Below are 24,665 nucleotides of genomic sequence, written 5' to 3' on the forward strand. Positions count from 1 at the left end.
CTCTTCTTCTTCAGAAGTTTATCAAACTTCTACTACCATGACCCTCTGCTCAGCTATAATGAGATGCTGGCTTCACTGGAGCATCATTTCAATGATATTTAGCACCAACAACATCTCACCTGAAGATGATGGCCAGTTTCACCATCGAAATATTGTCTCAACTGGACTTGAAGATCTGGCTACAAACCCTGAGAAGAGAATCAAAAGTTATTTTGCCAGGAAAACTTACAAAATCACACGTGTGTCTTATTTGGTAGCCCCTTTGGAGATAATCATAAGCAGTTGCTTGAATAGAGAAAGTGTATATAGTCTGTGCAAAAGCTTAAATTGGTAAAGATTTAGGACGGTAAACTTGTCATCAACCCAAATGTCAGTGTAAAAGTCACAGCGCTGTACTAGGCTTGGTCCTATTAGAGGTGCTATGCAGTTTTCTTGCTCCAACCTAGCCAGTTTTAAGGGAACCTATAGTTTTATGTAGACTCTGAACCATTGTGCAATCAAATTATTAATCATTGACAGAGGCAGGTGAAGTAATGAAAGCAGTAGTATTAAGACCTGCAGAAGATTAAACCTTAGACCTTCGAATATATAGCCCAATAGTTAGCCACCAAGGTATATGAAGAAGATACATGCAATCTATAGCAAGACAAACCTCATGTATGTAAATAGACGAGTGAAGCACAAAATATTTCATTACAGGGAGACAGAGTAGCTATTCTTGCAGCTTTTTAATTGAATTTTTCCATTGGCACAGAATATTTCATCAAATAAAAATATTACTGTTGGAAGGAAGAAAACTACTTTGATATTTTTCCTATGAGTGGTAACTGAAAGGAGAGCTTATCCGTCACTACAAAGTAGGTGTCTCCAATCTCAATAAGTCTTCTCATCCAATTCCATAGTATGCTTTCATATAAAGCTATACATTATCTGGCACCAGGGCTCAAACTTTTATTGGCAGTGTTCTGCCATGTGAGCATCTGAGCGCACATCAGAAATCTCATAGCTATTATAATAAATTTTGTCCATCACCCCTCTGACTTCCCACCGTCAGTAGGGCTCGTCTGTGCTTGATGTACAACTGGAGGGAAGGATGTTAGAGAATGCATTGTTCAGTGTGTATTATATGCCAAATTTGTTCAGCTATTTGTTATATATTCCATTCCATGTAACGAAAAATTTTTAAGTTGATATTTACTGAGTGATGCACAGTTGTTATATACCATATATGATTTACATTTGTACCCAGTAATTACTCAAGGGAAAGGCTACCTTGTACATGTGAACTCTTCTTGTTTAAGGATCAGTTACTTGTGAAATTAGTGTCGTGTTATTGTCTTTGTGTAATTTACCTATTTTTTTAATTCTGTAGCGGTTTAGTGAAATATTAGTGTTTAATTAATTGTTTTCCTCTTTCATAGAGGGACTTGACTTCTTCTATGCAACTGAAGGACATGCCCGCAAAATGATTGATTTCTTAACAACTGCGCTTCCCTGCAGATATCAACACTCTAAGAAACTGATTTCTCATGATATACACAGTAATATCTACAACTACAAATTCACCTACAGGTTAGTTTGCTATTATCTTCTTTGCATTATAAAATTAATAAGTATTAAGCTATTCAGTGTCATTCTGACAACTTGGTCTTGCATATAAAATTCATATTCACTAAGAAAAAGTATTCTAAGTGCATTGCAACTCCTGTAGTTGAAAATATAGTGGCTTGTTTATAAAAGAAAAGTTCGCAGTACATTCATGATCAGTTTTGATTTATCAGTATATGCATTTAATGCACATATATTTGTTTCAAAGGTTGGAGACATAATATAAGAAGAAGAAGAAATGATAGTGTAGTTTGGCATGGTTTTACTTTTTCTGTAGTCGTGCAAATTATTACACATAATTTTTAATAGTGAGACGTGCCACTTATAAATGGTTACTTGAATGGAGATAGTTTCAATGGAAAATGAACAATTTGATTGAACACCTCTTTCAAAAATGTTTTATAGGATCGAATAGAAGTAGCTACATAATTTCACTTAAGTTTTATCTGCAAAAAAGTGCTTAAACTGCATGCAAGTTGATAAGCAATACTAGTAGTAAACCTATGCAAGTCAATTTGTAAATGTAAGGCAATAGCTCTGCGATTGTGTCCTGAAATTCAGTGCAGAGGATACCAGGTGAGATCCCACATCAGTTCTTGGAATTTTGTTCCCCACATGTCACTTCTTTCACCTTTGACAATGTATGTTCATATGCAAAATGGTGAGCTATTTAAGTTTGGGACTCAGAGTAAATTAAATTGTGCAGCAGTTATAGCCAAATCATTTGACTTATTAAAATCTGTAAATGAACAAGAATGTAATGAACAATTTAGGAAAAGGCAGATTAATACTTATCTTAAAGAAGACATGTCAAATTGCATACAGTCACAATTAAGACACTCAATAAAGCTTTCGGCCACACACACCTCGCGCACACACGACCGCCAACTCCAGCATCTTGGGCTGGAATGCAACATCACATGGGATGCAAGCAGCAGTCTGGAGGAGGCTGAGAAGGGGAACAGATAGTAGTGTACGGGTGGGGGAGGGATGAACGCTGTCTGATTCTTCATGCGGCACAGGCAGCGTTTCTCTCTCTCCCCACCATACACTACTGTTCCTTCCCCTTCTCTGCCCCCTCCAGATTGTTGCTTAAATCCCGAGCAATGTTGCATTCTACGCATTCTACCCCGAGATGCTGGAGTTGGCGGTCGTGTGTGTGTGTGTGTGTGTGTGTGTGTGTGTGTGTGTGTGTGTGTGTGTGTGTGTATGTGTGTGTTTTACTGATGAAGGATGTGACCAAAAACTTTGAGTGTTTTTTAATTGGGCCTGTCTGTGACTTAATGTGTCTTTTTTGCAGTAGATAGCAATCTGTCATTTCCTACATTGTTGATATTCCTACCTGGTGTTTTCATTGTTCAAGAATGTTATGAATAATATTGTAAACTATATTTTACAAAGCAAATTCATTTCAGTTTACTCAACTGTTTTAAAATGTATACAGACCTCTGCGTATATATTGAGAATGAAAACCTACATTGTCGTCATAGAAGTGGGAAATGGGAATAAATTGCGGCTTTTGACCAGCAATTAGATAGTAGACCAGACAAAATCACCACTTCCAGTTTTATACATCCAACCTTGAAAAGTGTAATAACTTCAAGTTTAACAAATATATTTCAAGGAAGACGCAATACATGAAAGTCACAGATAAAGGAAACAGAGTAAGACGTGTGTACACTTTAACAGTCGAATCATAACTGAGTCCAAGTCTAGCGGCCGCTGGCTGGCTGGCCGCTTAGGTGGTGCTGCTGCTGCATGGCTGGCAGACAGCGCCGAATGTAGAGGACGCACGTAACTGCACGGTGGCACTTTGAAAGATCGGCGAGTCACAACAAAAAGATTTGACACTACTTTCGGTCAAGTTCACACAACATGTGTACTGTAATTACATAGAGATGAATTGTAGTAATTGTAAATTGCATCTTAAAGCTATACTCTGTCTTGCACAAATGCATTCTTGTCATTTTCTTAATAGTGATGAAACGTATTTTCAAATATTTCCAGTCATGGTTTGTCACCTTTTCTTTGTTGGCCGTATTAACTTTATCGGGTTTGTGTCTTCTGTTATGTCTTTATGCTAATCCAATATGATTTCCAGCGTAAAATCTTTTTTGGCCTGTGAGAAGTTTGAAGATTGCAGCTCTACTGCTTACTTTCCTCCATCTTTAGAAAACACCACCTCCAATAATAAGTACTGTGTATCTGCAATGTATGATTACTATCTGCAGTTGAAGCACAATAATCTTGTTGATAGCTGACTGTACCAGTATAGCCAAGCATGTTTCATGCTAATTTAGATCAACACTGTACCTCCTTCAATGTATCCAAGTTTAGTGTTACACAGTAGAATGTCTTGAACAGAGTTAAATTTTGGAACTAGAGTCAAAATGTATTTCCAGTGAGAAGTGTTTATGCAATTGGTCCTTAATGTTTTGCTTGCAAGTTTTCAGTATGAGACAAAGTGGAACATATTTTCAAACTGATTTCTTTTTTATTTTAGTGTGGAAATAGTACCTCTATCGAAGGACAGTGTGGTGTGCTTGCCAAAAAAGCTGACCCATCAGTTAGGAGGCATTAGCCCTATTTGCCTCGTATACCGAGTGACTAACTCCGTCCACATTATTGATCCTTCTACAGCACAGAGTAAGTTTTTGGTGTCTGTCATCTTTGAGTGAATGTCCCATACATTGCCGTTGTAGTAAGGATGTTGATACTTTTAGATTGAAAGAATGATACATTTTCCATTAATATCATAATTCTCAATTTGGTTTTACAGACCTTTATTTTTTCTAAAATGGTTCCTTACAATGTGGTTTGCAAAAATAATTATTATTATTATATTTTAGTTGCTGAATTGAGTAGTACAAACTTTTGGCGATACCCATTTAACAGTATCTGCAATCCAAAACAACTTGCAGAATATATCATCATGGATGTGGATATAATAAGAGACAAAGACCGGAAAGCTTTCCCAGGTCAAGGAGCAATATCAAACAAGGTAAGCCTATTAAAAGGGGAAATCAAAAAGTTGCAGCATTTATCCATTTTGTTGCTAGTTTTTTTTTAATTATAGAGGGGAATAACCTGCAATTTTTTCCTCACAAATGAATTGCACGAAAACAGTGAAACTTGTCACTTCTTGACATAATCTCTCAACATCGACACCTTAATTGCACAACTGCTGTGAATGCTTCTTTACAAAGTCTTGTTTGACCACTGGCAATGAGTATGTGTGCTTCCAGTGAGCTGACTGGTGCTTTGTTTCAGGACTGAAAAATGGCATCTTTGTCTCAAACATTATCACAATCGATGAAAAGAAAGTCCCATTTAAACCGTCAACATTGCCTGGCAACATGCATGATTGTCAGCAAACATGGCACCCACCTGCAAGACAGTTTTTTCCATTTTCAAACTTTCATGCAGGATTATGGCACACATACTATTGAAATGCCAATTTTGAAGGTGATGTGTTCCACACTCATTATATGGTTCTCCAAAAGAACTTTTTGCACTCACTCGATCATTTTCTCAGACCAGCTTGTGCAAGGCTGAGATTTTCGTGGTTTGTTGTCACATGACATTCTGCCTCCTTTGAACTGTTGCACCCATTAGTGCAAATTAGACACATCCATGACACCATCACCACACATCTCACTCAACTGGGGGTGAATTTCATTTGGTGGCACACCATGCAGATGGAGAAAACAAATGATAACTCGCTATTCTTGTAATTAAAACATCGCCATTTTCAATATCAAGAACAGTCCTCACTCTTGCCATTTATGTTGTAGCTGTGTGTGCCATACAATGCTGCCATAATAATAATAATAATAATTCTTAAAGCCTTTGTTAATGAAAAACAATGCCCAATTCTATGGCTAATACAACACTGTACTATATAATATATAATTAAATAAAGTCTACTTACTAAACGGTAGAAGACTTGATAGGCATACAGAAAAACTAAATCCCTCAGGACCTGGATGAAAATGAGGTAGAGCATAATAAGCATTTTGTATAAGTTTTTACAGGAGGCATTACAGGAACATGTTTAAGATTGCAGCTTTTCTCAATTCACTCAATGATAATGTTACTTATGAATTTACTTATTCTTTTCACAATTGTTAATTGGCTTAGTGGCTCAGGTGTAAAGTTCCAGACTATGGATCCATAGGTTTCATGCCTTGTCAGTCCTATTTAGTGACAGGCATCATGCACTCTGCCCCTGGAATGACGTAATCCTGTAGGTGGCAAATTAATTGCCATCAACACAAAGGTTGGTTTGAATTCTACAGTTTTGCTAGGTGTGGTCTTGAAGGACTTGGTTCACATTGCCTTCCTCTTGCTGTTGAACTAACCCATTCAGATAGTTGTAGGGGGTATATAGTTTAATGTGGATTCTGAACCACCGTGCAACTGAGCAACTTTCACATTAAAAAAACCTTGCCAGAGGTGAACCAAGTGGAAAGTGACAGATAAGTCATAGTACTGACCAGGAACTGAAACTTTGATTCCATAGTGTGACACTTTACCACCGAGCCAATTAACAAATATGAAAAAACATGTACATTTACATGTAACATTAGCACTTTGTGATATGCTGATGTTCTACATAGTGTGAAACAATCTGATTTTTGATAAGGTCTCTGTGTACCTTGCAGTGAAGTGATAGTGTCAGTGTGATGCCATTTGTAAGTTCTCAGAAGGAACATATCCAAGTGCCATTTAATCACTGAGACTGGTGGCACAATATTTCAGCAATGTGGGAAATTCTGTGAATATCATTTTTTAAATCATCTTGTGGTATGCAGTCAGTATTATCGCAAATTGTAGGAAACAATTGTGGTGGCATTGGTTTCACAAAATTAGTGTATCATGAAAGAAAAACTCCAACCGTATTGCAGAAGACAGTGAAGTTTGATGAGTTTTTGAGTGACAAAGAGGAATGGTAGAATTTTTTAACACATGGGGTTCTAAAATTTTCTTAGTATGCCATTTAAGATAGAAGACAATAGCATTTAGGACATCTGATGTTAATGAAAAGAATGTAGATGATTTTCTGTTAGTGAATAAGATGCAGCATTATTTGCTTTTAGGTTTATTTTGAAGTGAAAATTCATATGAGTAACAACAGTGAAAACAAATTGCAACACTTAAAAGCTGCACAGAATCACTGTAATAGAATTAGAAACAATACGTTAGGAAATTAAATGACTGTGTCAGGATACACAAAGATTCAACTGAAAGAGTATATATGTGAGGGGACATTTTACAAGATTACTGTCTCCATATCACAGGTCAGAAATTGCTTTTCAGCTCACTTTGAACATTATCCAGAAGTAAATAATAGCTAATGACAGTTGGCAAACTCACTGACAAGAGTAACTTAACATGACACTTTTTTTGCGTGCTGTGTTACAAATCAGGTTAAATGAACTGTGTACAGTTTACATACAAGTTTTCTACCATGGCATGTATGGCTTTTTTTGCCATAAAATTTGTAATTTAGTAGTTGAATGTAAAGGTTGGACAGAAACAGTCTGAAAAACTTGTAAGGCTGTTTAATGGTGAGTTGTGCCAAGAAATAACTGTGAAGAAAAGAATTCTATATGTTGCACCATTTCTGAGTTAATTAGCATTGAAGTTAGCCAATCAGGCCATTGGGCGTGCAAATTCAAGCAGCATGCCAGGTGCAGTTAGTCAGTTTTTCTCATAGCGTAGATGACAGTGCACAAGACTGCTCAGCCCTTGGCTTGGGTTCAATCGTTACTACCATCCCATGTTCAGTTTTTGTGTCACACTCTTGTTCAGTTTTAGGAAGCAAAACAAAAAACACATTTGATAACTCTGTCCTGGGTGGGTCTCTTGAATTTGCATGTCTGAGGCCCTGATTGGCTAACTTCAGTGCTAATTAACTTGGAAATAGCACAGTGAATCGATTTCTGTTTTTCTTTTTTCCCCACAATTACTTCTGAGCACAGCTTACCCTGCAACACTTTACAAGCTTTTATGACTATTTCCATCACGTATAAATCCCAGTTCACGAACAGTTCCTTTCACCTATTAAACAACCATTTTGGCTAGTTCTAACAACTTTCGCTTTATTTCCATTTCCGTTTTTCCCTCATCATCGATCATTTTTTAGCCGCTTCCCACAGGTTTTACCATCATTATATCTTCTTCAGACAATTGTTAGCCTCATTTTCATAATCTGCCACTACAAAACCACTCCTTTTAATACATTTACACGCAGTTTTTTGAAATTTTCCCCGAATTTCTCCACCCTTTAATGTGTTTTGGAGGCAACACAACCACCTAACCTTTGTGCACATCATTGTTTACCAACCTAAGTTCACCACAGGATCAACATATCTCAGCTTTAACCAACACTTTTTCGACTTTCCTCACATTTGTCTGCTTGTGTCTGTGTCTGTGCGGATGGATATATGTGTGTGTGCGAGTGTATACCTGTCCTTTTTTCCCCCTAAGGTAAGTCTTTCCGCTCCCGGGATTGGAATGACTCCTTACCCTCTCCCTTAAAACCCACATCCTTTCGTCTTTCCCTCTCCTTCCCTCTTTCCTGATGAAGCAACTGTTGGTTGCGAAAGTTTGAATTTTGTGTGTATGTTTGTGTTTGTTTGTGTGTCTATCAACCTGCCAGCACTTTCGTTTGTTAAGTCACATCATCTTTGTCTTTATATATATGCACAAGGCCACTGTCACAGTCACAAATGCCTGACTGTGGTGAGCAGTGATCTTGGCTGGGGTAGGTAGTGAGAGTAGAAGAGGTTGGAGGGGTGAGGGGGGGGGGGCATGGTAAGTGCTGTATTGCTACCTGTGGAAGAGTCCAGTGATGTGGTGAGAATTGGATAGTAGGCTCTTAGGTGCAGCATTGTGAGGCTGTGGGAGGAGGAGGGGCAGATAAGGGGTAAGGATTATGCTATGAAGTCAATGGGCAGTCAGAAACAGGGACTGGCAGTATCCTGGTGACAGGGAGTGGCAGTAGGATGAGGGCAGTTACTGGAACAAACAGTATGTTCTATACCCGGGCCGGTGAAACATGTCACTTTACAGCTCGCATGTGGTTGGCTATACTGTGATAGCGAGGTTGCAATAGCTGCCACAGCACACGCCCACATCTCCAAAGTATGTTTTGTAAATGTAAGCTACACCAATGTTTATACGTAAGTGCAACATAGTATGTTTTTCTAACAATGGAGAGAGCGACAACGGAGACTAAGCGTTTGATAGTATATGAAACCGGGAAATAGAAACACCCGAAGTTAACGATAATATCTATGAAAAGTCGTTCCAAATTGTGACTGTAATGGCTGAATGTAAAATGTCGTATAATAATGTAAACCTAAGCATACCAAATAATATGCTATCCACACTCATAGACAGAAATAAAGCAAAACATGCATAGCCTACCCGATTGCAGAGAGATAGAATTAATTCTCCTTCACTATCATCGGAATCAGCTCAGTTTAGCAACATAGTCTACTTTTTTCCTCCATGAGGTAGCGTCTACAGTAGTAGGACCTACACGTAGCAGTCTTTCCACTTCTGTTATAGTAAAAGTTACTTCTAATGTATGCCGCGACTTCACTCCAAACCAATTCACTTGGATTAAAATGGTAGTGATAAGGCAGTAGCCTAATTACCAAGTGACCCTGTTCACTTGCAATTTCATCTACAACGTATTTAGGAATCACAGGCTTATTTTGTTTTACGAGTGAGGATAACAGCAGCTTTCTCATGCTCATGTCCACAGCACTGTCTCTTGCCTGCAACCATTGCACCATAGTTTCTTTACAGTCACTAGTGGTGGGAGTTTTGTCTTAAATCATGGAATGGTACGGTGCATTGTCCATCAGAAACACTGGCCACAGTTAATTGGGCTCCTCTTCCTGCTGGCCGATGACTGCTGCTATTCAGAGTCTCATCTGTCCAGCATTTCTCAACAAATTTTCCAGCGTTGACCCAGGATTCGTCTAAACATATGACTGAGTGTGTCCTTTCCTACAATTTTGTGTAAGAAAATGGTACGAGCTGCAACAACAACATGAGCTTTTTCAAGTAACAGTTTTCATCCGTCTAACTTTTTAAAACGGAAGCCCATACTTTTTAATATCATCTTAAGTGATGTCACCCCCCCCCCCCCCCCCTGCTTGAGAAAAGTTCACTTTTTTAAAGAAATTAGCAACTTCACTATTGTGGGGTATTCTTTCCTTTTATAGTATCTGTATATGTGTTGACGAATTGCATTGGATTGGAAAGAATCAATATCTGTAAGAGGACGAGCTACTTTTTTTATTGCCCGGAGTACTTAAAAACATGCTGTTTCTCCCACAGGGCCTTTCTTCCACACTGTTTACCTCACTGTCTTGTAAGTCTTGATGTAGCAGCCCATTCTTTATAACTGTTCTTTCACTGACTCCTAGAGTTTTCGAGATACGCTCTAAAACTTTATCGGCAGGAATCGACGACACACAAATTCTTCTTCTTGCTTGTAAAACTCACGTGTCCTCCTTAGCAATTCCAAAGCCTGACTATTTAATGGCACTCCACGGCTGAACGCATTGTCACTTGGTGAACAACATCGTTTTGGTGACATTGTTTAACAAACAAAAACTGTAGTTGAGGCAGTAACGCAACACAACAGCAGGCATTCGCACACTAACATATAATGTTTATGCAGTAGCCGGCAATGTGGTAGCATTGATGCCCAAACTGGCTTTTGTTCAGTGCTGTTATTGGTTCAGAAGATGCGGCGCCTCCTGTCCCTCACTTGTTTGTTAGTTATACTACCAACTCTACGGCACTTGTGGAGTGACCTTATAGTGACATGTTTCAAGGGCCTGGGTATAAAAAGTCTTTCCATCTGCTCAGTCCCGAAAAGGAGGTATTGTTGCGAAGAATTCAAATGACACAGGCTGTGTCAAGCACACCATGTTGGATGGCGTGCTCATCGGCTGAGTGGTCCAACGGTCTCTCAGCCACAGTTTTACAGTGGCCATTTATGTGGACAGACAGCTCATTAGCGGTTGGACAAAGCTAAACTATGACCAAGTGAGAGCTGAACACTCAGTTGATGAGCATACCACCCAACACAATGTAGTTGATTGCTTCAAAGCCTATGTAATCTGGATTCTTCCCACAAACACCAGCTTTTCTGAATTAAGCAAGTAGAAACTCTTTCTACACTGTATCATTCATTCCACCCTTCCCGGTGCCTGTTATCTCCCCCTCCCCTCCCACCCGCATGCCCACCAGCCCAATGCGCACAGCTTCCTGATGCTACACTTAGCAGCCTACCACCCAGTCCTCACCACATCCCTGCACTCTCCCACAGCCCCAACAGCACCATCTTCCCCCACCCTTACCCTGCTATCAATCCTCCTCCCTGTCCCAGGCTCCTTCTGTACCCCCACTATCCATCATAGCCAAGATACTGCAGTTGGGCTTTTATGCCCGGAGACAATAGTGGCGTGCTTTTTTGTGTGTGTGTGTGTGTGTGTGTGTGTGTGTGTGTGTGTGTGTGTGTGTGTGTGTGTGTTTCTATGGCTGAGGAAAGGCTTTGTCTACTGTTAAATGTACTTTAACTGTACCTGTCTGCCACCCAGTGCCTCGTAGATGATGTAAGTAGTAATCTATCACACTTCATACTGCAGTTATTCCATCCTGGATTTTCCATTACTTGATTTTTAGTTGTTAATTTGAGTTTCTTGTGCTTGTGCATAAGTTTCAGTGGTGGTTTGTGACCAAACAAGATGGTGCACTTTGCTTGCCAAGAAAAACATTAACAGCAGATAGAAAATCAGTGCATTGCTCATGTTTTTATGATCCATGATATAAACAGGCTGCTCGTTCATATTACTGCAGCATATGCTTGCAATAACACCAAAACATGTACCCCAAATAAAGTATTACTTTGCAGAATAAAAGAAATTAAGATTAATTGCAATTCTATTCACGCAAAAAGTAGTAGGCCTCCCTTACTAACCTTTATCAGCAGCAGTGATGTAAATCTCTTTCGATTGCATCTCTGTCATTCGATGTGGTTTTCTATTATTTGCACATGAATTCCATTTTTATTTTCTTCATGTTTGCAAAGTTTTCAGTCACTCTTTGACTGATGTCAGGAATTCCTAAAATGAAATCTCATTCTATAGGGAGCATTGAAAGTGCTGATATTGTTCTTTGTTCCATAGCATTCCTTAAGAAGCTTTTGATATGTTTCAGTGATGGAAAACAATGTTCTGCTTCTGATGTGGTCATTGTAATTGCAGTTATCACTTTCAAGAGTTTCAAAGATTCTCCCAACATATCATGAAGGTTATTATCTGTTATGTAATCCGGCAAGCTCAAAGCTCCACTAATACTTCTGTACTCCTCTCTTCCATAAATAACAAAGAGTTCTGTTCAAAGTTCGTTAACTCCCAAAAAAAAAAAAAAAAAAATGCATTCAACAGCAGCTCTAAAGAAGTTTCTGGAAAACTGGAAGACTAAGTAGTGGATTTCTCTGGTAGAAAGAGAGGGGCTGCAACTAGTTGTCTAGTGAATTTGAATCTTTCGTTCACCTTTTAACTGACATCGCATACTTCCTTGTGTTCCACAGCAGATTACACATCACTCCTCCATTTTCAATTCTTCCTCTTTTATGATATTCATCCAAATCTGTTGTATTTTCAACTGTGCCTTCCGTAATATTTATAATTTCATGTTCAAAAGCTGTCAGCTGATGTTGTGCATAAGGTGAGTCAATATCATGTTTCTGTAGCTGTGTGTACAAAATATACACATAGATCATAATGTTATGAAAAAATGAGAGACAGAAAATGGACCTTTTATCCTTCAAAATCGTAACGAAGCTGCAGGCTTATAGGACTGTATTTTCATTACACAGTTTTTCCCTGTTGGTCATATTATTCAAGTTCTCGAAAATACCTTCGCAATATTCAAAAACAGTACTGACACTCCTTGACTGGAAACTCCAATAAGTAGACACTAAATGTGGTGAACATTTTCACACTATTTCATTAAGGATTCTTGTTCTTTGTAGAAATGCTGAAAAGGAGCTGAAAAGTCCCTGAAATTTGGTGAAAAATCAGATTCAACTGGTGACTAATAATGAATGTATGAAACATTGTAAAATGTTTCCTTAGAAAGAGCCTGTGCCCTGCATGACAAATCGCTCATGATTGCTGCACCATCGTATGTTTGTGCTATTAGTATGTATAGACAATTCTCTAAATGGCAATTTATCTGTTCTGTGATGTACATTGCCAAATATTGGGCATCATACTTTTCTGATGCTGTGATACCCCAAAATCTTTTAACAGGTATTCCGTTAATGATATGTACCTATATACTATAACCATCTACAAAATGCAGGCTACATCACTGGTTTCGTCAGCTATTATTAACAAAAACTCTGCACCCTTTCTAATGTCTTCTGGGCAGACTTCACACCCATTGAAGGTCATTCTGGGTGGCTTTAGAGGTTGCTTTGGAAACTGTTGCTTTTTCTAAATGTGATTTTAATACAAAGTCTAATTCTACAGTAGAATTAATCAAGGCATGAAAAATGTTGGGATTGGAACATGATTCCGTCTTTTTGTGTCATCTGAGGGTGAGTTCCAACACACCACAGAAACGAATACAGGTCATAATTAGATTTAGTATGTACCTGTTATGGGTGACTTTTTGGTTGTTTAGTGGCATGGGCTTTCTGTACCCATTGCCTAATTGGGTAGCCTGTTTAAATTTTCTAGACATTCAAAATGTTACTCATCTGGATTGAAGAAAGTTCGTGTCTAGTAATTTTGTCACAGAGGTGTCGAATGTCACAGACTCCATGTTTAGTCAAAAGCTCCCCTAGTAATAAACAAGAAAAACAAAATAAGTTGTTTTCCAAATTGCAACCACACAGGCATTCTTCCTTATTGTACAGTTTGGAGTTAAACTTTCTACCAAATTGGCAACTTTTCATTTCAAATGTCTGCGAAATTGTTTAAGTACCTAGCCTCTTCATTTATAATATTTCTTCGAAATTGTGTAAATTGATGGGTTCAGAGAGCAAGGAAATTATGTGTTTCACTGTTTCATATATTCACTTCTTGTCTCAAAATTCTCTACAGCTACGCTAAAATAATGAGCGCAAGGAACAGGAGATAGTTATTTCGCTCGCAGTTACATGTGATCTGGTAATGAGGTGCAAGAGTCCTACTTTGTTCAAAGATGTGAAATCTTCAGTTCTCTTCAGAAGGAAAGTGGAGGGTGGGCCACTAATAGTGTCTGCTCTGTCGGGCCTTAGTACGGGCTGAGTTACAAAGTTTTGGCAGTGTTTCTTTATTTGTTGTGCTAAAAGGAGGGAGGTTTATTTTATATCTTATAATTAAGAATTGCCGGCCGCGGTGGTCTAGCGGTTCTGGCGCTGCAGTCCGGAACCGCGGGACTGCTACGGTCGCAGGTTCGAATCCTGCCTCGGGCATGGGTGTGTGTGATGTCATTAGGTTAGTTAGGTTTAAGTAGTTCTAAGTTCTAGGGGACTTATGACCTAAGATGTTGAGTCCCATAGTGCTCAAAGCCATTTGAACCAATTAAGAATTTATTTTGAGGGGTTAAAGGGAACAGCCCTGCCATTCACTTTACGACTAAGGGAAACCTCAAAAGACCTCTATTGGAGCCGCTGATGTTGCCGCCGTTGCTTGCTGCCTCTGCGTCACACATTGCAGCCGCAAACTGCTCCATCAGTCCCACCATGCCAGTAGGTACCAGCTCTGGATGTGACTCTGCATCTCGTGTCCGCATGCCCCGTTGTCCTCGCTGCGTGGCCAGGAGGCATTGTCTCGTCCATGTATCGGGGGCGAATGCTGCTCAGTGCACTCCCACCTTCCTCCTCTATTCCTAGTTGGCGTGCTTGGAGTGTTTATATGCACAAGGCCTGTATATGAGAACTGTCTTGATAAACTTTGCTCCCGCACAACCAAGACACCCAGGTCGCCATTTACAGGCCCAGTGCAGCCCAAGTTGCTGTCGACACATTTTTGTCCTATTCAGCTACTTTTGGTACTTAGAGCCCGAGCATTTCAAAGAGGTTAATGGCACGCAACTTCTTCACTTATGTATAAAATTGAAAAAGCAAACACAACTTAACAATTATTCGTGGGGGTAGCCCAAACCTGCAAACCTATGCAGGAGCTGCCCCTGATAAGTTATATGTTAAAAATCTTGAAATAACATTGGTAATATCTGGATACAAAATACATAAAATAAGGGAAGGGCAACCACTTGCATGTAGCAAATTGATGCATGGCACACAGGAACAGAACAGTTAACCCTAGCTTTCGAGCTCTTGCTCTTCTTCTATTGAGAGTACACACATTCACCCAAATGGTATGTGTGTGTTCCTATTAGAAAAAGAACAAGAGCTTGAAAGTGACTGTTAACTGTTTTCTGTTGTGTGTTTCTAAATGTGAAAAAAACATGCACCACGGTTAGAAGTCCACATTAAACAATAGGTCCCCCTATAACTAGCTAGGATAATCAGTCTGAACCTGAAAAGCATTCTGCATTCAATAGGATCACAGCTAATAAAATACTATTGTGGTCATACCAGCTTTTGGGTGATGCGACATTTCCAAAGATTCCACATGATCACAGGTCACAGATAAACAAACAAAAAGATTGTTATAAATAAAGTTTCTGGCCTGTAAGGCATTGTCAAAAAAAACACACACACACACACACACACACACACACACACACTGCCTGCAGACTCATGCAAGTGTGTGTGTGTGTGTGTGTGTGTGTGTGTGTGTGTATGTGTGTGTGTCACTTATTTTTGACGATATCCTTACGGGGTGAAAGCTTTCTTTGTAACAGTCTTTTTGTTGTGCCTATCTGCGACTCACCATCTATGCTATATGGTGAGTAGTAACTTTCCTTTTCATAATATTTCACATTCGTTCCTGGATTTTCCATAGTTTGTTTCTTACAGTGGTAATACTGCAACTTCGAAAGGTGGATTAGAGATACCTAAAGTACAATTTGCATCTGTTTATCTATTTCATAATTTACCAAGAGCTTCTTTAAATGTCACTCTGATGTGAGAGCCCCTTGTCTGCACTGTTCCTTTACACCGTTCTTTCTTGGACCACAGGAGAAAAAAATATTTTTATAAAACAATTTCAGTTATGGTGTTACTGACTTGCTGAACTAACAGGGGTGGGACTAATTAAGATTTGTTTACAGTTTAGATAATGAAAACTGTCTATCTTTGGCCCAGTGATCAGTATTCTCAATCATTTATTCAGATTGCAGTGTGTGATAGTAGTTTTTATTTCAAGGAAAAACTAGACAGTCAGAAATAATCCAAAAAATTTTATCATGTCTGTAGAGCCTATTGTTTCACTAAAAAATACATAATTATCTTTGATAAAATATACGTAATTACTGTTTACTATCATTCCACTTGTTTTTCTTATTTGTGTTTGCTGAATCTGCTGTGTTAGCTTTTTTGTGAGTTGCGTCACCATAATCTTTTGGTGAATATAGTATATGCTTTAATGTTTTAAATCAATTAATTTTTTTCAGCATACAATAGCTGATGTGTGGGTGGTAAGAGCATCAGAATTGGGAATGACAGAAAACACAATCCACACTCGGACTCATCTTGGCCACATATTGAAGCCTGGGGATTCTGTTCTTGGGTACTTATTAATTTACACAAATTATTTTATATATAAAAAAATTGTATTTCGGCTATTTAAATGGAATACTTTGAATCCTAGTTTTAGTTGCATTTATTTTCTCCTCATTTCTGAAACTAATTCCTAGCCAATTTGTGAGGCCGTTCTTTCACCTTCTAGCTATTTCCGCCCATGAACATCCATGGTAAATCATCCTTGTGTAATATACTTCATGAATTTGGCAAGAACTGAAACCAGATATAGAATGTTAATTGCAACTAATATTTTTGAAATGAAGTATTGTAACACAGCAGTCAGTTGTCCTTTTCTTGCAGGTTTTATTCAGGAAATCCAGATTTCGGCTGGTGCCTAGCCACTATCAGTGTACCATTTCATAGTATCAGTGTATGTTCTAGTATGTCAGTCCCCTGTTGTTCGGGCTTCTGTCACAGAAACTTCGAGACTACTGTATAATGAAGTTAGGTTTTGTTATCGATGTGTTCTTCGCAAAGCCTATCTTCATGATACAGTAGTCGTGAAAGAACTGTGACAGAAGTCTGACCAACAGGGGACTGACATACTTGAACAAGCATTGATACTATGAAATGGTGCACTGATAATGGCTAGGCATTAGCTGAAATCTAGATTTGCCAAATAAAGCTTCCAAGAAAAGGATGACTGATTGCTGTGCTCTATCATTTGAAAGTCATAACAGTCATTGAATGGACCCACATTCACAATGGCAGGTAACCTGATCAATTGTTATAGCTTCCAAAGTTTTTTTAATGTATAAGAGTCATTGAAAGTTTTGAAAAGATGATGCACATTCCTCCAGAAAGTTAGTCTTCTTCTTCTTCTTGGTTGGCTCTACAGTCCTTTAAGAACCTTGGCCTCCTGTATCACCTGCCTCCATTCTTCTCTGTCCATCGCATTCCTTCTCCAATTTCTTATTCCCATCTCCTTTAGATCTTCTTCCATATCGTCCAGCCACTCTGAGTCTACCTCATCTCCTTCTCCCGTAAGGTTTTCCCATAAAAACTTTCTTGACACTCAGAGTTTCTGGCATTCTCTGTACATGTCCTGCCCATCTTATTCTTCCCTGCTTAATTTTAACAACAATATCCATCTGTCCAAAAAGTGTTTGTAGTTCTACATTTGTTCTTACTCTCCAGCCATCTTCCTCTCTCACTGCTCCAAAAATCATTCTCAGTATCTTTCTTTCCCATCTCAATAACCAGTTCTCCTCCTTTAATGTCAATACCCAGCCTTCTGATCCATATATTACTATAGGTCTTAATATGGTCATGTATATTTTGATTTTTGTATTCCTACTAACATTCCTGGAATTAAAAACGTTCTGCAAGGCAAAATAGCGAGTTAGTATGGCCAGTGATTCTGTCTCAGAAAATTTCTAAAATTTATTTCTTATGTTTCAAAGTGTATGAACTGGGTTTAGACATTTCCTCATTCATATACTCTCATCAGTTTATTCCTTGCATTTTCTTGCATTACGTTTCCAGGTACACACTTGCAGACAGTAATGTAAATGATCCAAATTTAGAGAAATTGGATGCTACAAAGATACCAGATATCATTCTGGTGAAAAAATATTACGGTGATAGGAGTAGTCGCAAACGTTTGCGTAACTGGAAACTTAAACATCTTGCTGAAGAAAGCACTCATATCAACACTGAAGCCAAGTGAGTATTCTAAATTTAGAATTTTTTTGGACTATTTTTAGAAGCAGTGCTACATTTTGTGCTTATATACTGTTACTGAAAACAGAAGTTTCACACTCGCCATATGTGTGTTCCATTTACAGCAGGGTTGCTAACTGTCCTATATTGTAATGGATTTCACATGTTTGGTGGTGAACACATTGTTCATATAGACCTTGTGTGGGACACTAAAAACCTATATTTTACCACTGATTTATCCTATTTGTGTAAATCATTTACCAAGAGTACATCAGTGTTAGAGTTGTGTGTCACTGATCAGTATATTAAAGTATGAATGCATGTTACAGTATGGTATGGTATAGCACATTACTTATTTGCTATTAGATAATGCACTTGTCTGAATTTGCCTCTGTCAATTGTTGAAGTAACGTGAGCATTATACATAGACATTAGGCATCAGTAGACAACTGTCAGTACACAACATTAGTTGTTTCTTGTACAGTTATGGTTCACATCAAAATAGTATGTCTAATTCACCTCCTAAGTGAGTTAATCATCTGTGTGTTTCTTTATAATATGCATAGATTTAAAAAAAGAAGAAGAAGTAGTACTTACCAAGCAATGGCATGGATGACACATAAAAGGTGTGGAAATGCACAAGCTTTCTGAGCCAGTGGCTCCTTCTGGCAGAAGGGTGAAATGGAAGGGAAGGAGGATGAAGGAAAAGGACTGGTGGGATTTTGGGAACAGAAAAGTCGCCTAGAATCCTTGGTCATGAGACACTTATCAGATGGTTGAGAAGGAATTGAGCCAAGAGGAGGAGCCAATGGTTCCTAAAGCTTGTGCATGTCCACATCTTTTATTTTTTCCTGCCACCGCCTGATGAGTAAATTTTTGATCTATCCATATTATATTGTCAAGCATTGAATATTTTCACCAATATATATGTTTATTTAGAAAGATGGGAAAATTAAGACAGTATTTTACCATAACCTCATTAATATAACTTTTATGGTTACTACATTGTGCATGTCCTTCTCCTAATAAAATAGCAGCTGATCAGTTTATCTGTAGCGACAAGCAATTTCTTGTTGAATATGCTGAGGATCTTACAAATGGTATCATAGATGGCACTATAATTTCAGAACTAGTGTAATTCATTTAACAGTATTAGAAAAAGGATAGATTGCTACACACAGTAAAGATGATGTTTTGAGTTGCAGACAGGCACTTCAAAAAAACTGTTACATTTTAGCCTTCAGCAAAAATCTTCTTTGGAAAAGAAAGCACACACACACACACACACACACACACACACACACACACACACACACACACACACAAAGCAAGTACACCTCAAAACACACACAACCGCTACCACTGACAGCTCCGATCAGAATGTGACTGTCATGTGAATAGCAATCTGGAGTGGGTCGGGGGTAGGTGCAATGTAGTGAGGTGGATTGGGGGAGAGGGGGAGTGAGAACAGAAAAGGAGAGAGCAGGGAAGGGGAGAGTGGCACACAAAGAGGTTTCCTCTTCCCTGGTCCTCTGTTTCCACTCCCCATCTGTTCAGTGGGAAGTCAGTGATGACTTCTATTCCAGTGACCACTACCCCCTCCACACTCACCTACTAGATGGAGCATTACCTGAAGAGAAGCCACCACAAAGGATGGTCAGCAGGGCTAACTGGACACTTTCCAGCCAGCTGGCTGCGTTTGAACACAGCACACAGCATCCAGGAATGGGTGGACCACATCACACCCATGATTCATCATGTTTCTAACTTGCCCATCTCAAAGTTCTCAGTTCATCTTAGGAGGCAATCTGCTCCTTGATGGACCAATTAGTGCCATTCAGCAACCCAGCTCAAGCATGTGGTTTGTCAGTGGACCCAACGGTAGAGAAGCTCACAGCATTTCGGGTCAAAAGATCCAAGGCTCGACACATAGTTAAGGAGATCGACAAAAGGTTATGGCAAGTGTTCCTTGACACCGTAAACTGTTCCATTAGTTCAGCAATAGTATGGGAAGCCATCAGGAGAATTTCTGGTAAACACAATCATTTGCCGATAGCAGCAGTGCTGAAATGGGTGTTTCTCCAAACAATGCCCAAAGACTACATCGCACAGATGCTGGCAGCGCACTTTGCATACGCTACTGCCAGTGCCAGCCAGCATTCAGCATTTTGCTGGTACTATGCAACTGCAGAGAGTGGCAAGTTAACTTCAGATCCCAGAATTCTGAGCCCTACAACTGCCGTTTCTCCATGTGGAAGCTGGAATCAGTACTGTCTGAGATGGACAATGCTGCACCCGATCACAATCAGATCCGGTACTGCTTGCTTGAACATTTGTCATGAGTGTCAAAGAAAATCCTCCTCAAATGTTTCAATCTTACATAGTCTACAGGTAACTTCCCTACCTGTGGAGAGTGGCAATTCTGAGACCTCTCCTCAAACCAGGAAAAGACTGCACATGTCCCAGTAGTTCCGGAACATTGCCATAATGAACTGTGTAGGGAATGCTCAGGAGTGAATTGTTAATCATTGTCTCATCTGGTTGTTAGAGACCAAGCAACTCCTTAGCTACTCTCAGTGTGGGTTCGAGATTTCGATCCACTGTTGACCACCTGGCCCTATCAGTGGTGGCTATTCAGCAGGCTTTCCTGTGTAAACATCACTGTCTCACTATATTGTTTGATATCAGCAAGTTGATGGCAGTACCTAGAGACTCAATATTCTCAAGCAACTTAATAAATGGGGCTTTCATGGCCACCTTCCCGTCTTCAAATGGTCCTTCCTGTTTACGCACTAGTTTAGGTCCCAAGTTGGTGATGTGCTGTCAGATCATTTTGAGCAAGAAAATGGTGTTCCTCAGGGCAGCACTTAAAGTGTTACGCTCTTTGCCGTAGCCATAAACAGTATCATGATTACAGTCAGGACTCCGGTTCAGTGCTCCTTATTTGTGGTTGATTTTGCTGTTTTCAATTCCTCCTCCAGTGTTAAAATAGCACCCATCAGCTGTAAGTTACAATGCAGAGATTAGAGTAGTGGGCTACAAAGACAGGTTTTTGGCTTTCTGCAGAGAAGTGTGTGTGTGTTAATTTTAATTGTTCTAGTCATATTTTTAATTTACCTGACTTACATATGAGGGACATCATTCTGCATTTTAAAGACTGAGTGAGGTTTCTGGGTCTCATTTTTTACTCTAAACTGTCTTGGTTACTATACTGAGAGACCTGAAAGCCCCATCTCTGAAGGCACTGAATATTATCAAGTGCCTTAGCCACAGGTCTTGGGAAACAGATATGGCGCGTGTGCTCCAGTTTTACTGGGCTTTTGTGCATTCACAGCTAGACAGTGGCTTCATAGAGATGGGTCAGCGAGCCCATCTTACCAGAATATTATTGACACTACCCACCACGTGGGGATGTTTGTAAACCCTCATCGCCAGTTTTGTAATAGTCTCGTCGCTATGGTTGTAAAGGCCAAGTTACCACTGTTGTTATGGTAGGCCGCATTTGAGAGTTCGTGAAATGGCTTCTGGTGCAGTGTGTTGCTAAGACGATTTCTCCCTGCCACTATTACACAGCTATGCTGCAGGGTCAGGTAACCCAGTCTCTGTGCTGAGGCTGGGGAACCACCACTCACCATCCAGCAGCAACTCCTCATGGTGCATCAGGCATGCAAGTTCCTCACAGCTCCAACTTCACCAGCGTACCATGTTGTTGGTCAACCACAGGCACACATCCACAGGCAACAATGCAATTTTGGATCTGCATGCATAGGCTGGAGTCACTTGGTGTGGAGCATGTACATCCCAGAACCCAGGGTTTTAACCATCTGCTACCGTGGTGGCAGCAGAGGCCCAGGGTGATTTAAGATTTAGTTCAGTACAGGAGAGATTACACTCCTGCATGTGTTTTTAATACTTTTTATCTTCCATTTTAAATGAGCACCACAATTCTACAGCTGTGGATGGGTCAAAACAGGGAGACTCCATTGGTTGCGCTGTTGTTTTCCCAGATCGTATACTCAAAGTCTGACTGCCTCAAAACTTATCTGTATTCGATGCAGAACTGTATGCGATCTTGCAGGCACTGGAGCAGATGAGACATTCTTATAGTGCTAACTTCATTATCTATTTCGACTCTGAGTGCCCTTCAGTCCCAGCAACATTTGTACCCAGCAGATAAAGTAGTCTAGAATATCTAGGGCACCCTTCTCCAACAACAACATCTATGAAGGAAATGTGTTTCTGCTAGGTACTAGGGCACATGGGTATTGCAGGGAATGAAAGGGCAGATGTAGCAGCTGAGGAGCTGTTGTGTAGCGGTGTAGTGGGCTATCCTCCTGCATGCTATAACCTCGCTGTTGAGGTACAGTGACATAGTCGTGCGTCGATCGGAGACGAGCAGCTAGAAGTGACTGATAATGAGTTGCATCTAGTAAAACCCATTACGCAGCAGTGGCATACTTCCTTTCAGCCACAAAGTAAGGATGAGGTCTTCTTTACTTGTTTTTGCATAGACTACAGCCTTATGATGCATTCCTTCTTGCTCTGGCGAGAGGATCCTCCAATGTGTGGTCTTGTGGCTTACAAATCAGTATGCACCACATTGTTTTAGGTGATGTCAAAACAAATGTGGTTAGTGTTTTACAGTTTTGTGATGTGGCCAATATGTTTCCTAAAATTTTATGAATGTGTTCTGAATATGTAATAGGGTGACTGACTCGCCCATGTTTCTTTCAGAAGTGGTCAGCCAGTCACATTTCCATGTGCCTTTCTTTTAGCTCTGTGTTTTTACTCCTGTTGATCCCATGTATATTACCTTCCACCCTTCTCCATTGTATAAAGGCCTGTAAAGTAGAGTGTTTCCAGTCACTTGGGGCTTTGCTCTTGGCAAGAGATTCATGATAAATGCAAACTAAGTCAGGGGTGAATGGTGTAGAGTACTCTCTGTAAAGCGAGATTGGGATTCCATCCAGACTTGGTGACTTACTTGTACATATGCCGTGGGTTCAATATTTTCAATGGTTTTTGTAACTTCATGTGATACGGAAAGTTGCACATAAGACAGTGTTTTGCATGTCAGACTGTAATAGAAATGGTTCATAATTTCTAACATTTGCTTGTCATTATTAGACATCACACTTACATAGCCTAAAAAACCACATAGTTTATAGAAAACAAGTGACAAATAATTACACAAAAGTACTAATTTAGAAATTTTCTGGAGAAATAAATAAGATCAACATAAAGAATTCTAATTAATGTTTCTCTGAAAGAGTGTAGGATAGATCTGAAACAGAGTTCGGATCTGTTATAACCAAAGTTGTCTACTGTGCTGTTGAATGTGAAACATTACACTTTTATTTACTTCTGAACGAAGCTCATTATCTCTGTAAGAATATATTATCTTTAAAAGCTTGTGCAATGGCTGTGGGTTGTACAGATAAGAAATTTATAAACATTGTACTAATCTTTGAGTTGGTTAGATGATGCTTAAAGTTTTGGAGGATGTTTCCAGGATCAGTGTTTGAAAACTTGGAACATTGTCAGTATAAATCAAACCAACAACAACATTTCAGTGTTTGTTTCACCTACAGCTGAAAATACTATCTCGACTTATTCTGCCATTGTGCCTTGAAGTAACCTGTTCTGAAAGCACTTTACTTGTAACAAATTAATTATTTCAAAGCTGACTTCCTGTCTACGTAGACTAACTTCAGTAGTGTGTTCATACTCCAACCATACTTACAACTATAAGCAGTTGTAATATATAATATCAGTTACTCTAGCATCTGACAAAATTTAGAAAATAAGTGGAAAGTTTCATAGGAATTACAGTGCAGTGGAGATATTTCAAATCCCTGCCTTAACTGTCCTGATTTAAATTTGTCATTATTATGAATAAAATCCAAAAATCCACAAATATTTTACCACGTCATGTATTACGGCAAATGAATTGAGACAGTATTCCATTGTAGGTTGCTCTTTATGTCTTTCATTGAGTTAAGTGACATTTTAGATTCAGTCCTCACAAAATAAAACATAATTATGCTAAATTCAATTCAATTATTTTTCAGTGATTATCATGAATTCTTGGATGATTTGGAAGAAGACCCAGCATACAGACAGAATGTGAATATTTTCCGTGATCCGTCTAAAGACATTCCAGTTGATGTTGATGATATTGAGGACTTAACTATGCCTCGTATAACACTAGATGAAATGCTGGATGATTTACAAATTATGGATGAAGAAATGGCTGATGCATCCTAAATTTCCTTAGTTTGAATATGTATGCTGTCACCAAGAGCCAAAAAAATATACTTGTTAATTCGCCTGAACATTATTTTGTTGTATATTGTCATAAAAATGTGCATATTTTCATATGGAAATTTGACAATAAAAGACTGTTGAGTTAAATACTGCTCATTGCTCTTTATAATGGTGCAGAACTCACTTTATGGATTTTGTTTTGCACAGTACCCAACATAAGAATGTCTCAAAACATTAAACAAGGTAGATGTAGCTGATGCAAAATTATTTAGTATTTATTGATTCCAAACTGCTATTCTATTTTTTGAATAAAAGGAAACTTCACTTATTCTCAGCTGTCAGTTGATGAGCCGCGAAGGCTGTTATTTCTAGTTACAATTCACACAGCAGGGTG

At 39.1% G+C, this 24,665-nt stretch overlaps 1 protein-coding gene across 1 annotated transcript in view; it reads left to right on the plus strand.

Annotated features, from left to right (window-relative positions):
* The window catches only part of LOC126161499 (60S ribosomal export protein NMD3), a 66,751-nt gene extending 42,333 nt beyond the window's left edge, over positions 1-24,418 (plus strand). Inside the window, exons 6-11 of the mRNA XM_049917398.1 lie at positions 1,422-1,572; positions 4,112-4,254; positions 4,458-4,609; positions 16,213-16,328; positions 17,828-18,007; positions 24,076-24,418. Coding sequence (XP_049773355.1) covers positions 1,422-1,572; positions 4,112-4,254; positions 4,458-4,609; positions 16,213-16,328; positions 17,828-18,007; positions 24,076-24,271 — 938 coding nt within the window. The 3' untranslated portion in view covers positions 24,272-24,418. The remainder of the gene's footprint in view (positions 1-1,421; positions 1,573-4,111; positions 4,255-4,457; positions 4,610-16,212; positions 16,329-17,827; positions 18,008-24,075) is intronic.
* Positions 24,419-24,665: the final 247 nt, after the last annotated feature.

This window comes from Schistocerca cancellata, chromosome 2 (assembly GCF_023864275.1).
Source record: "Schistocerca cancellata isolate TAMUIC-IGC-003103 chromosome 2, iqSchCanc2.1, whole genome shotgun sequence".
In the NCBI taxonomy this organism is placed as follows: domain Eukaryota; kingdom Metazoa; phylum Arthropoda; class Insecta; order Orthoptera; family Acrididae; genus Schistocerca; species Schistocerca cancellata.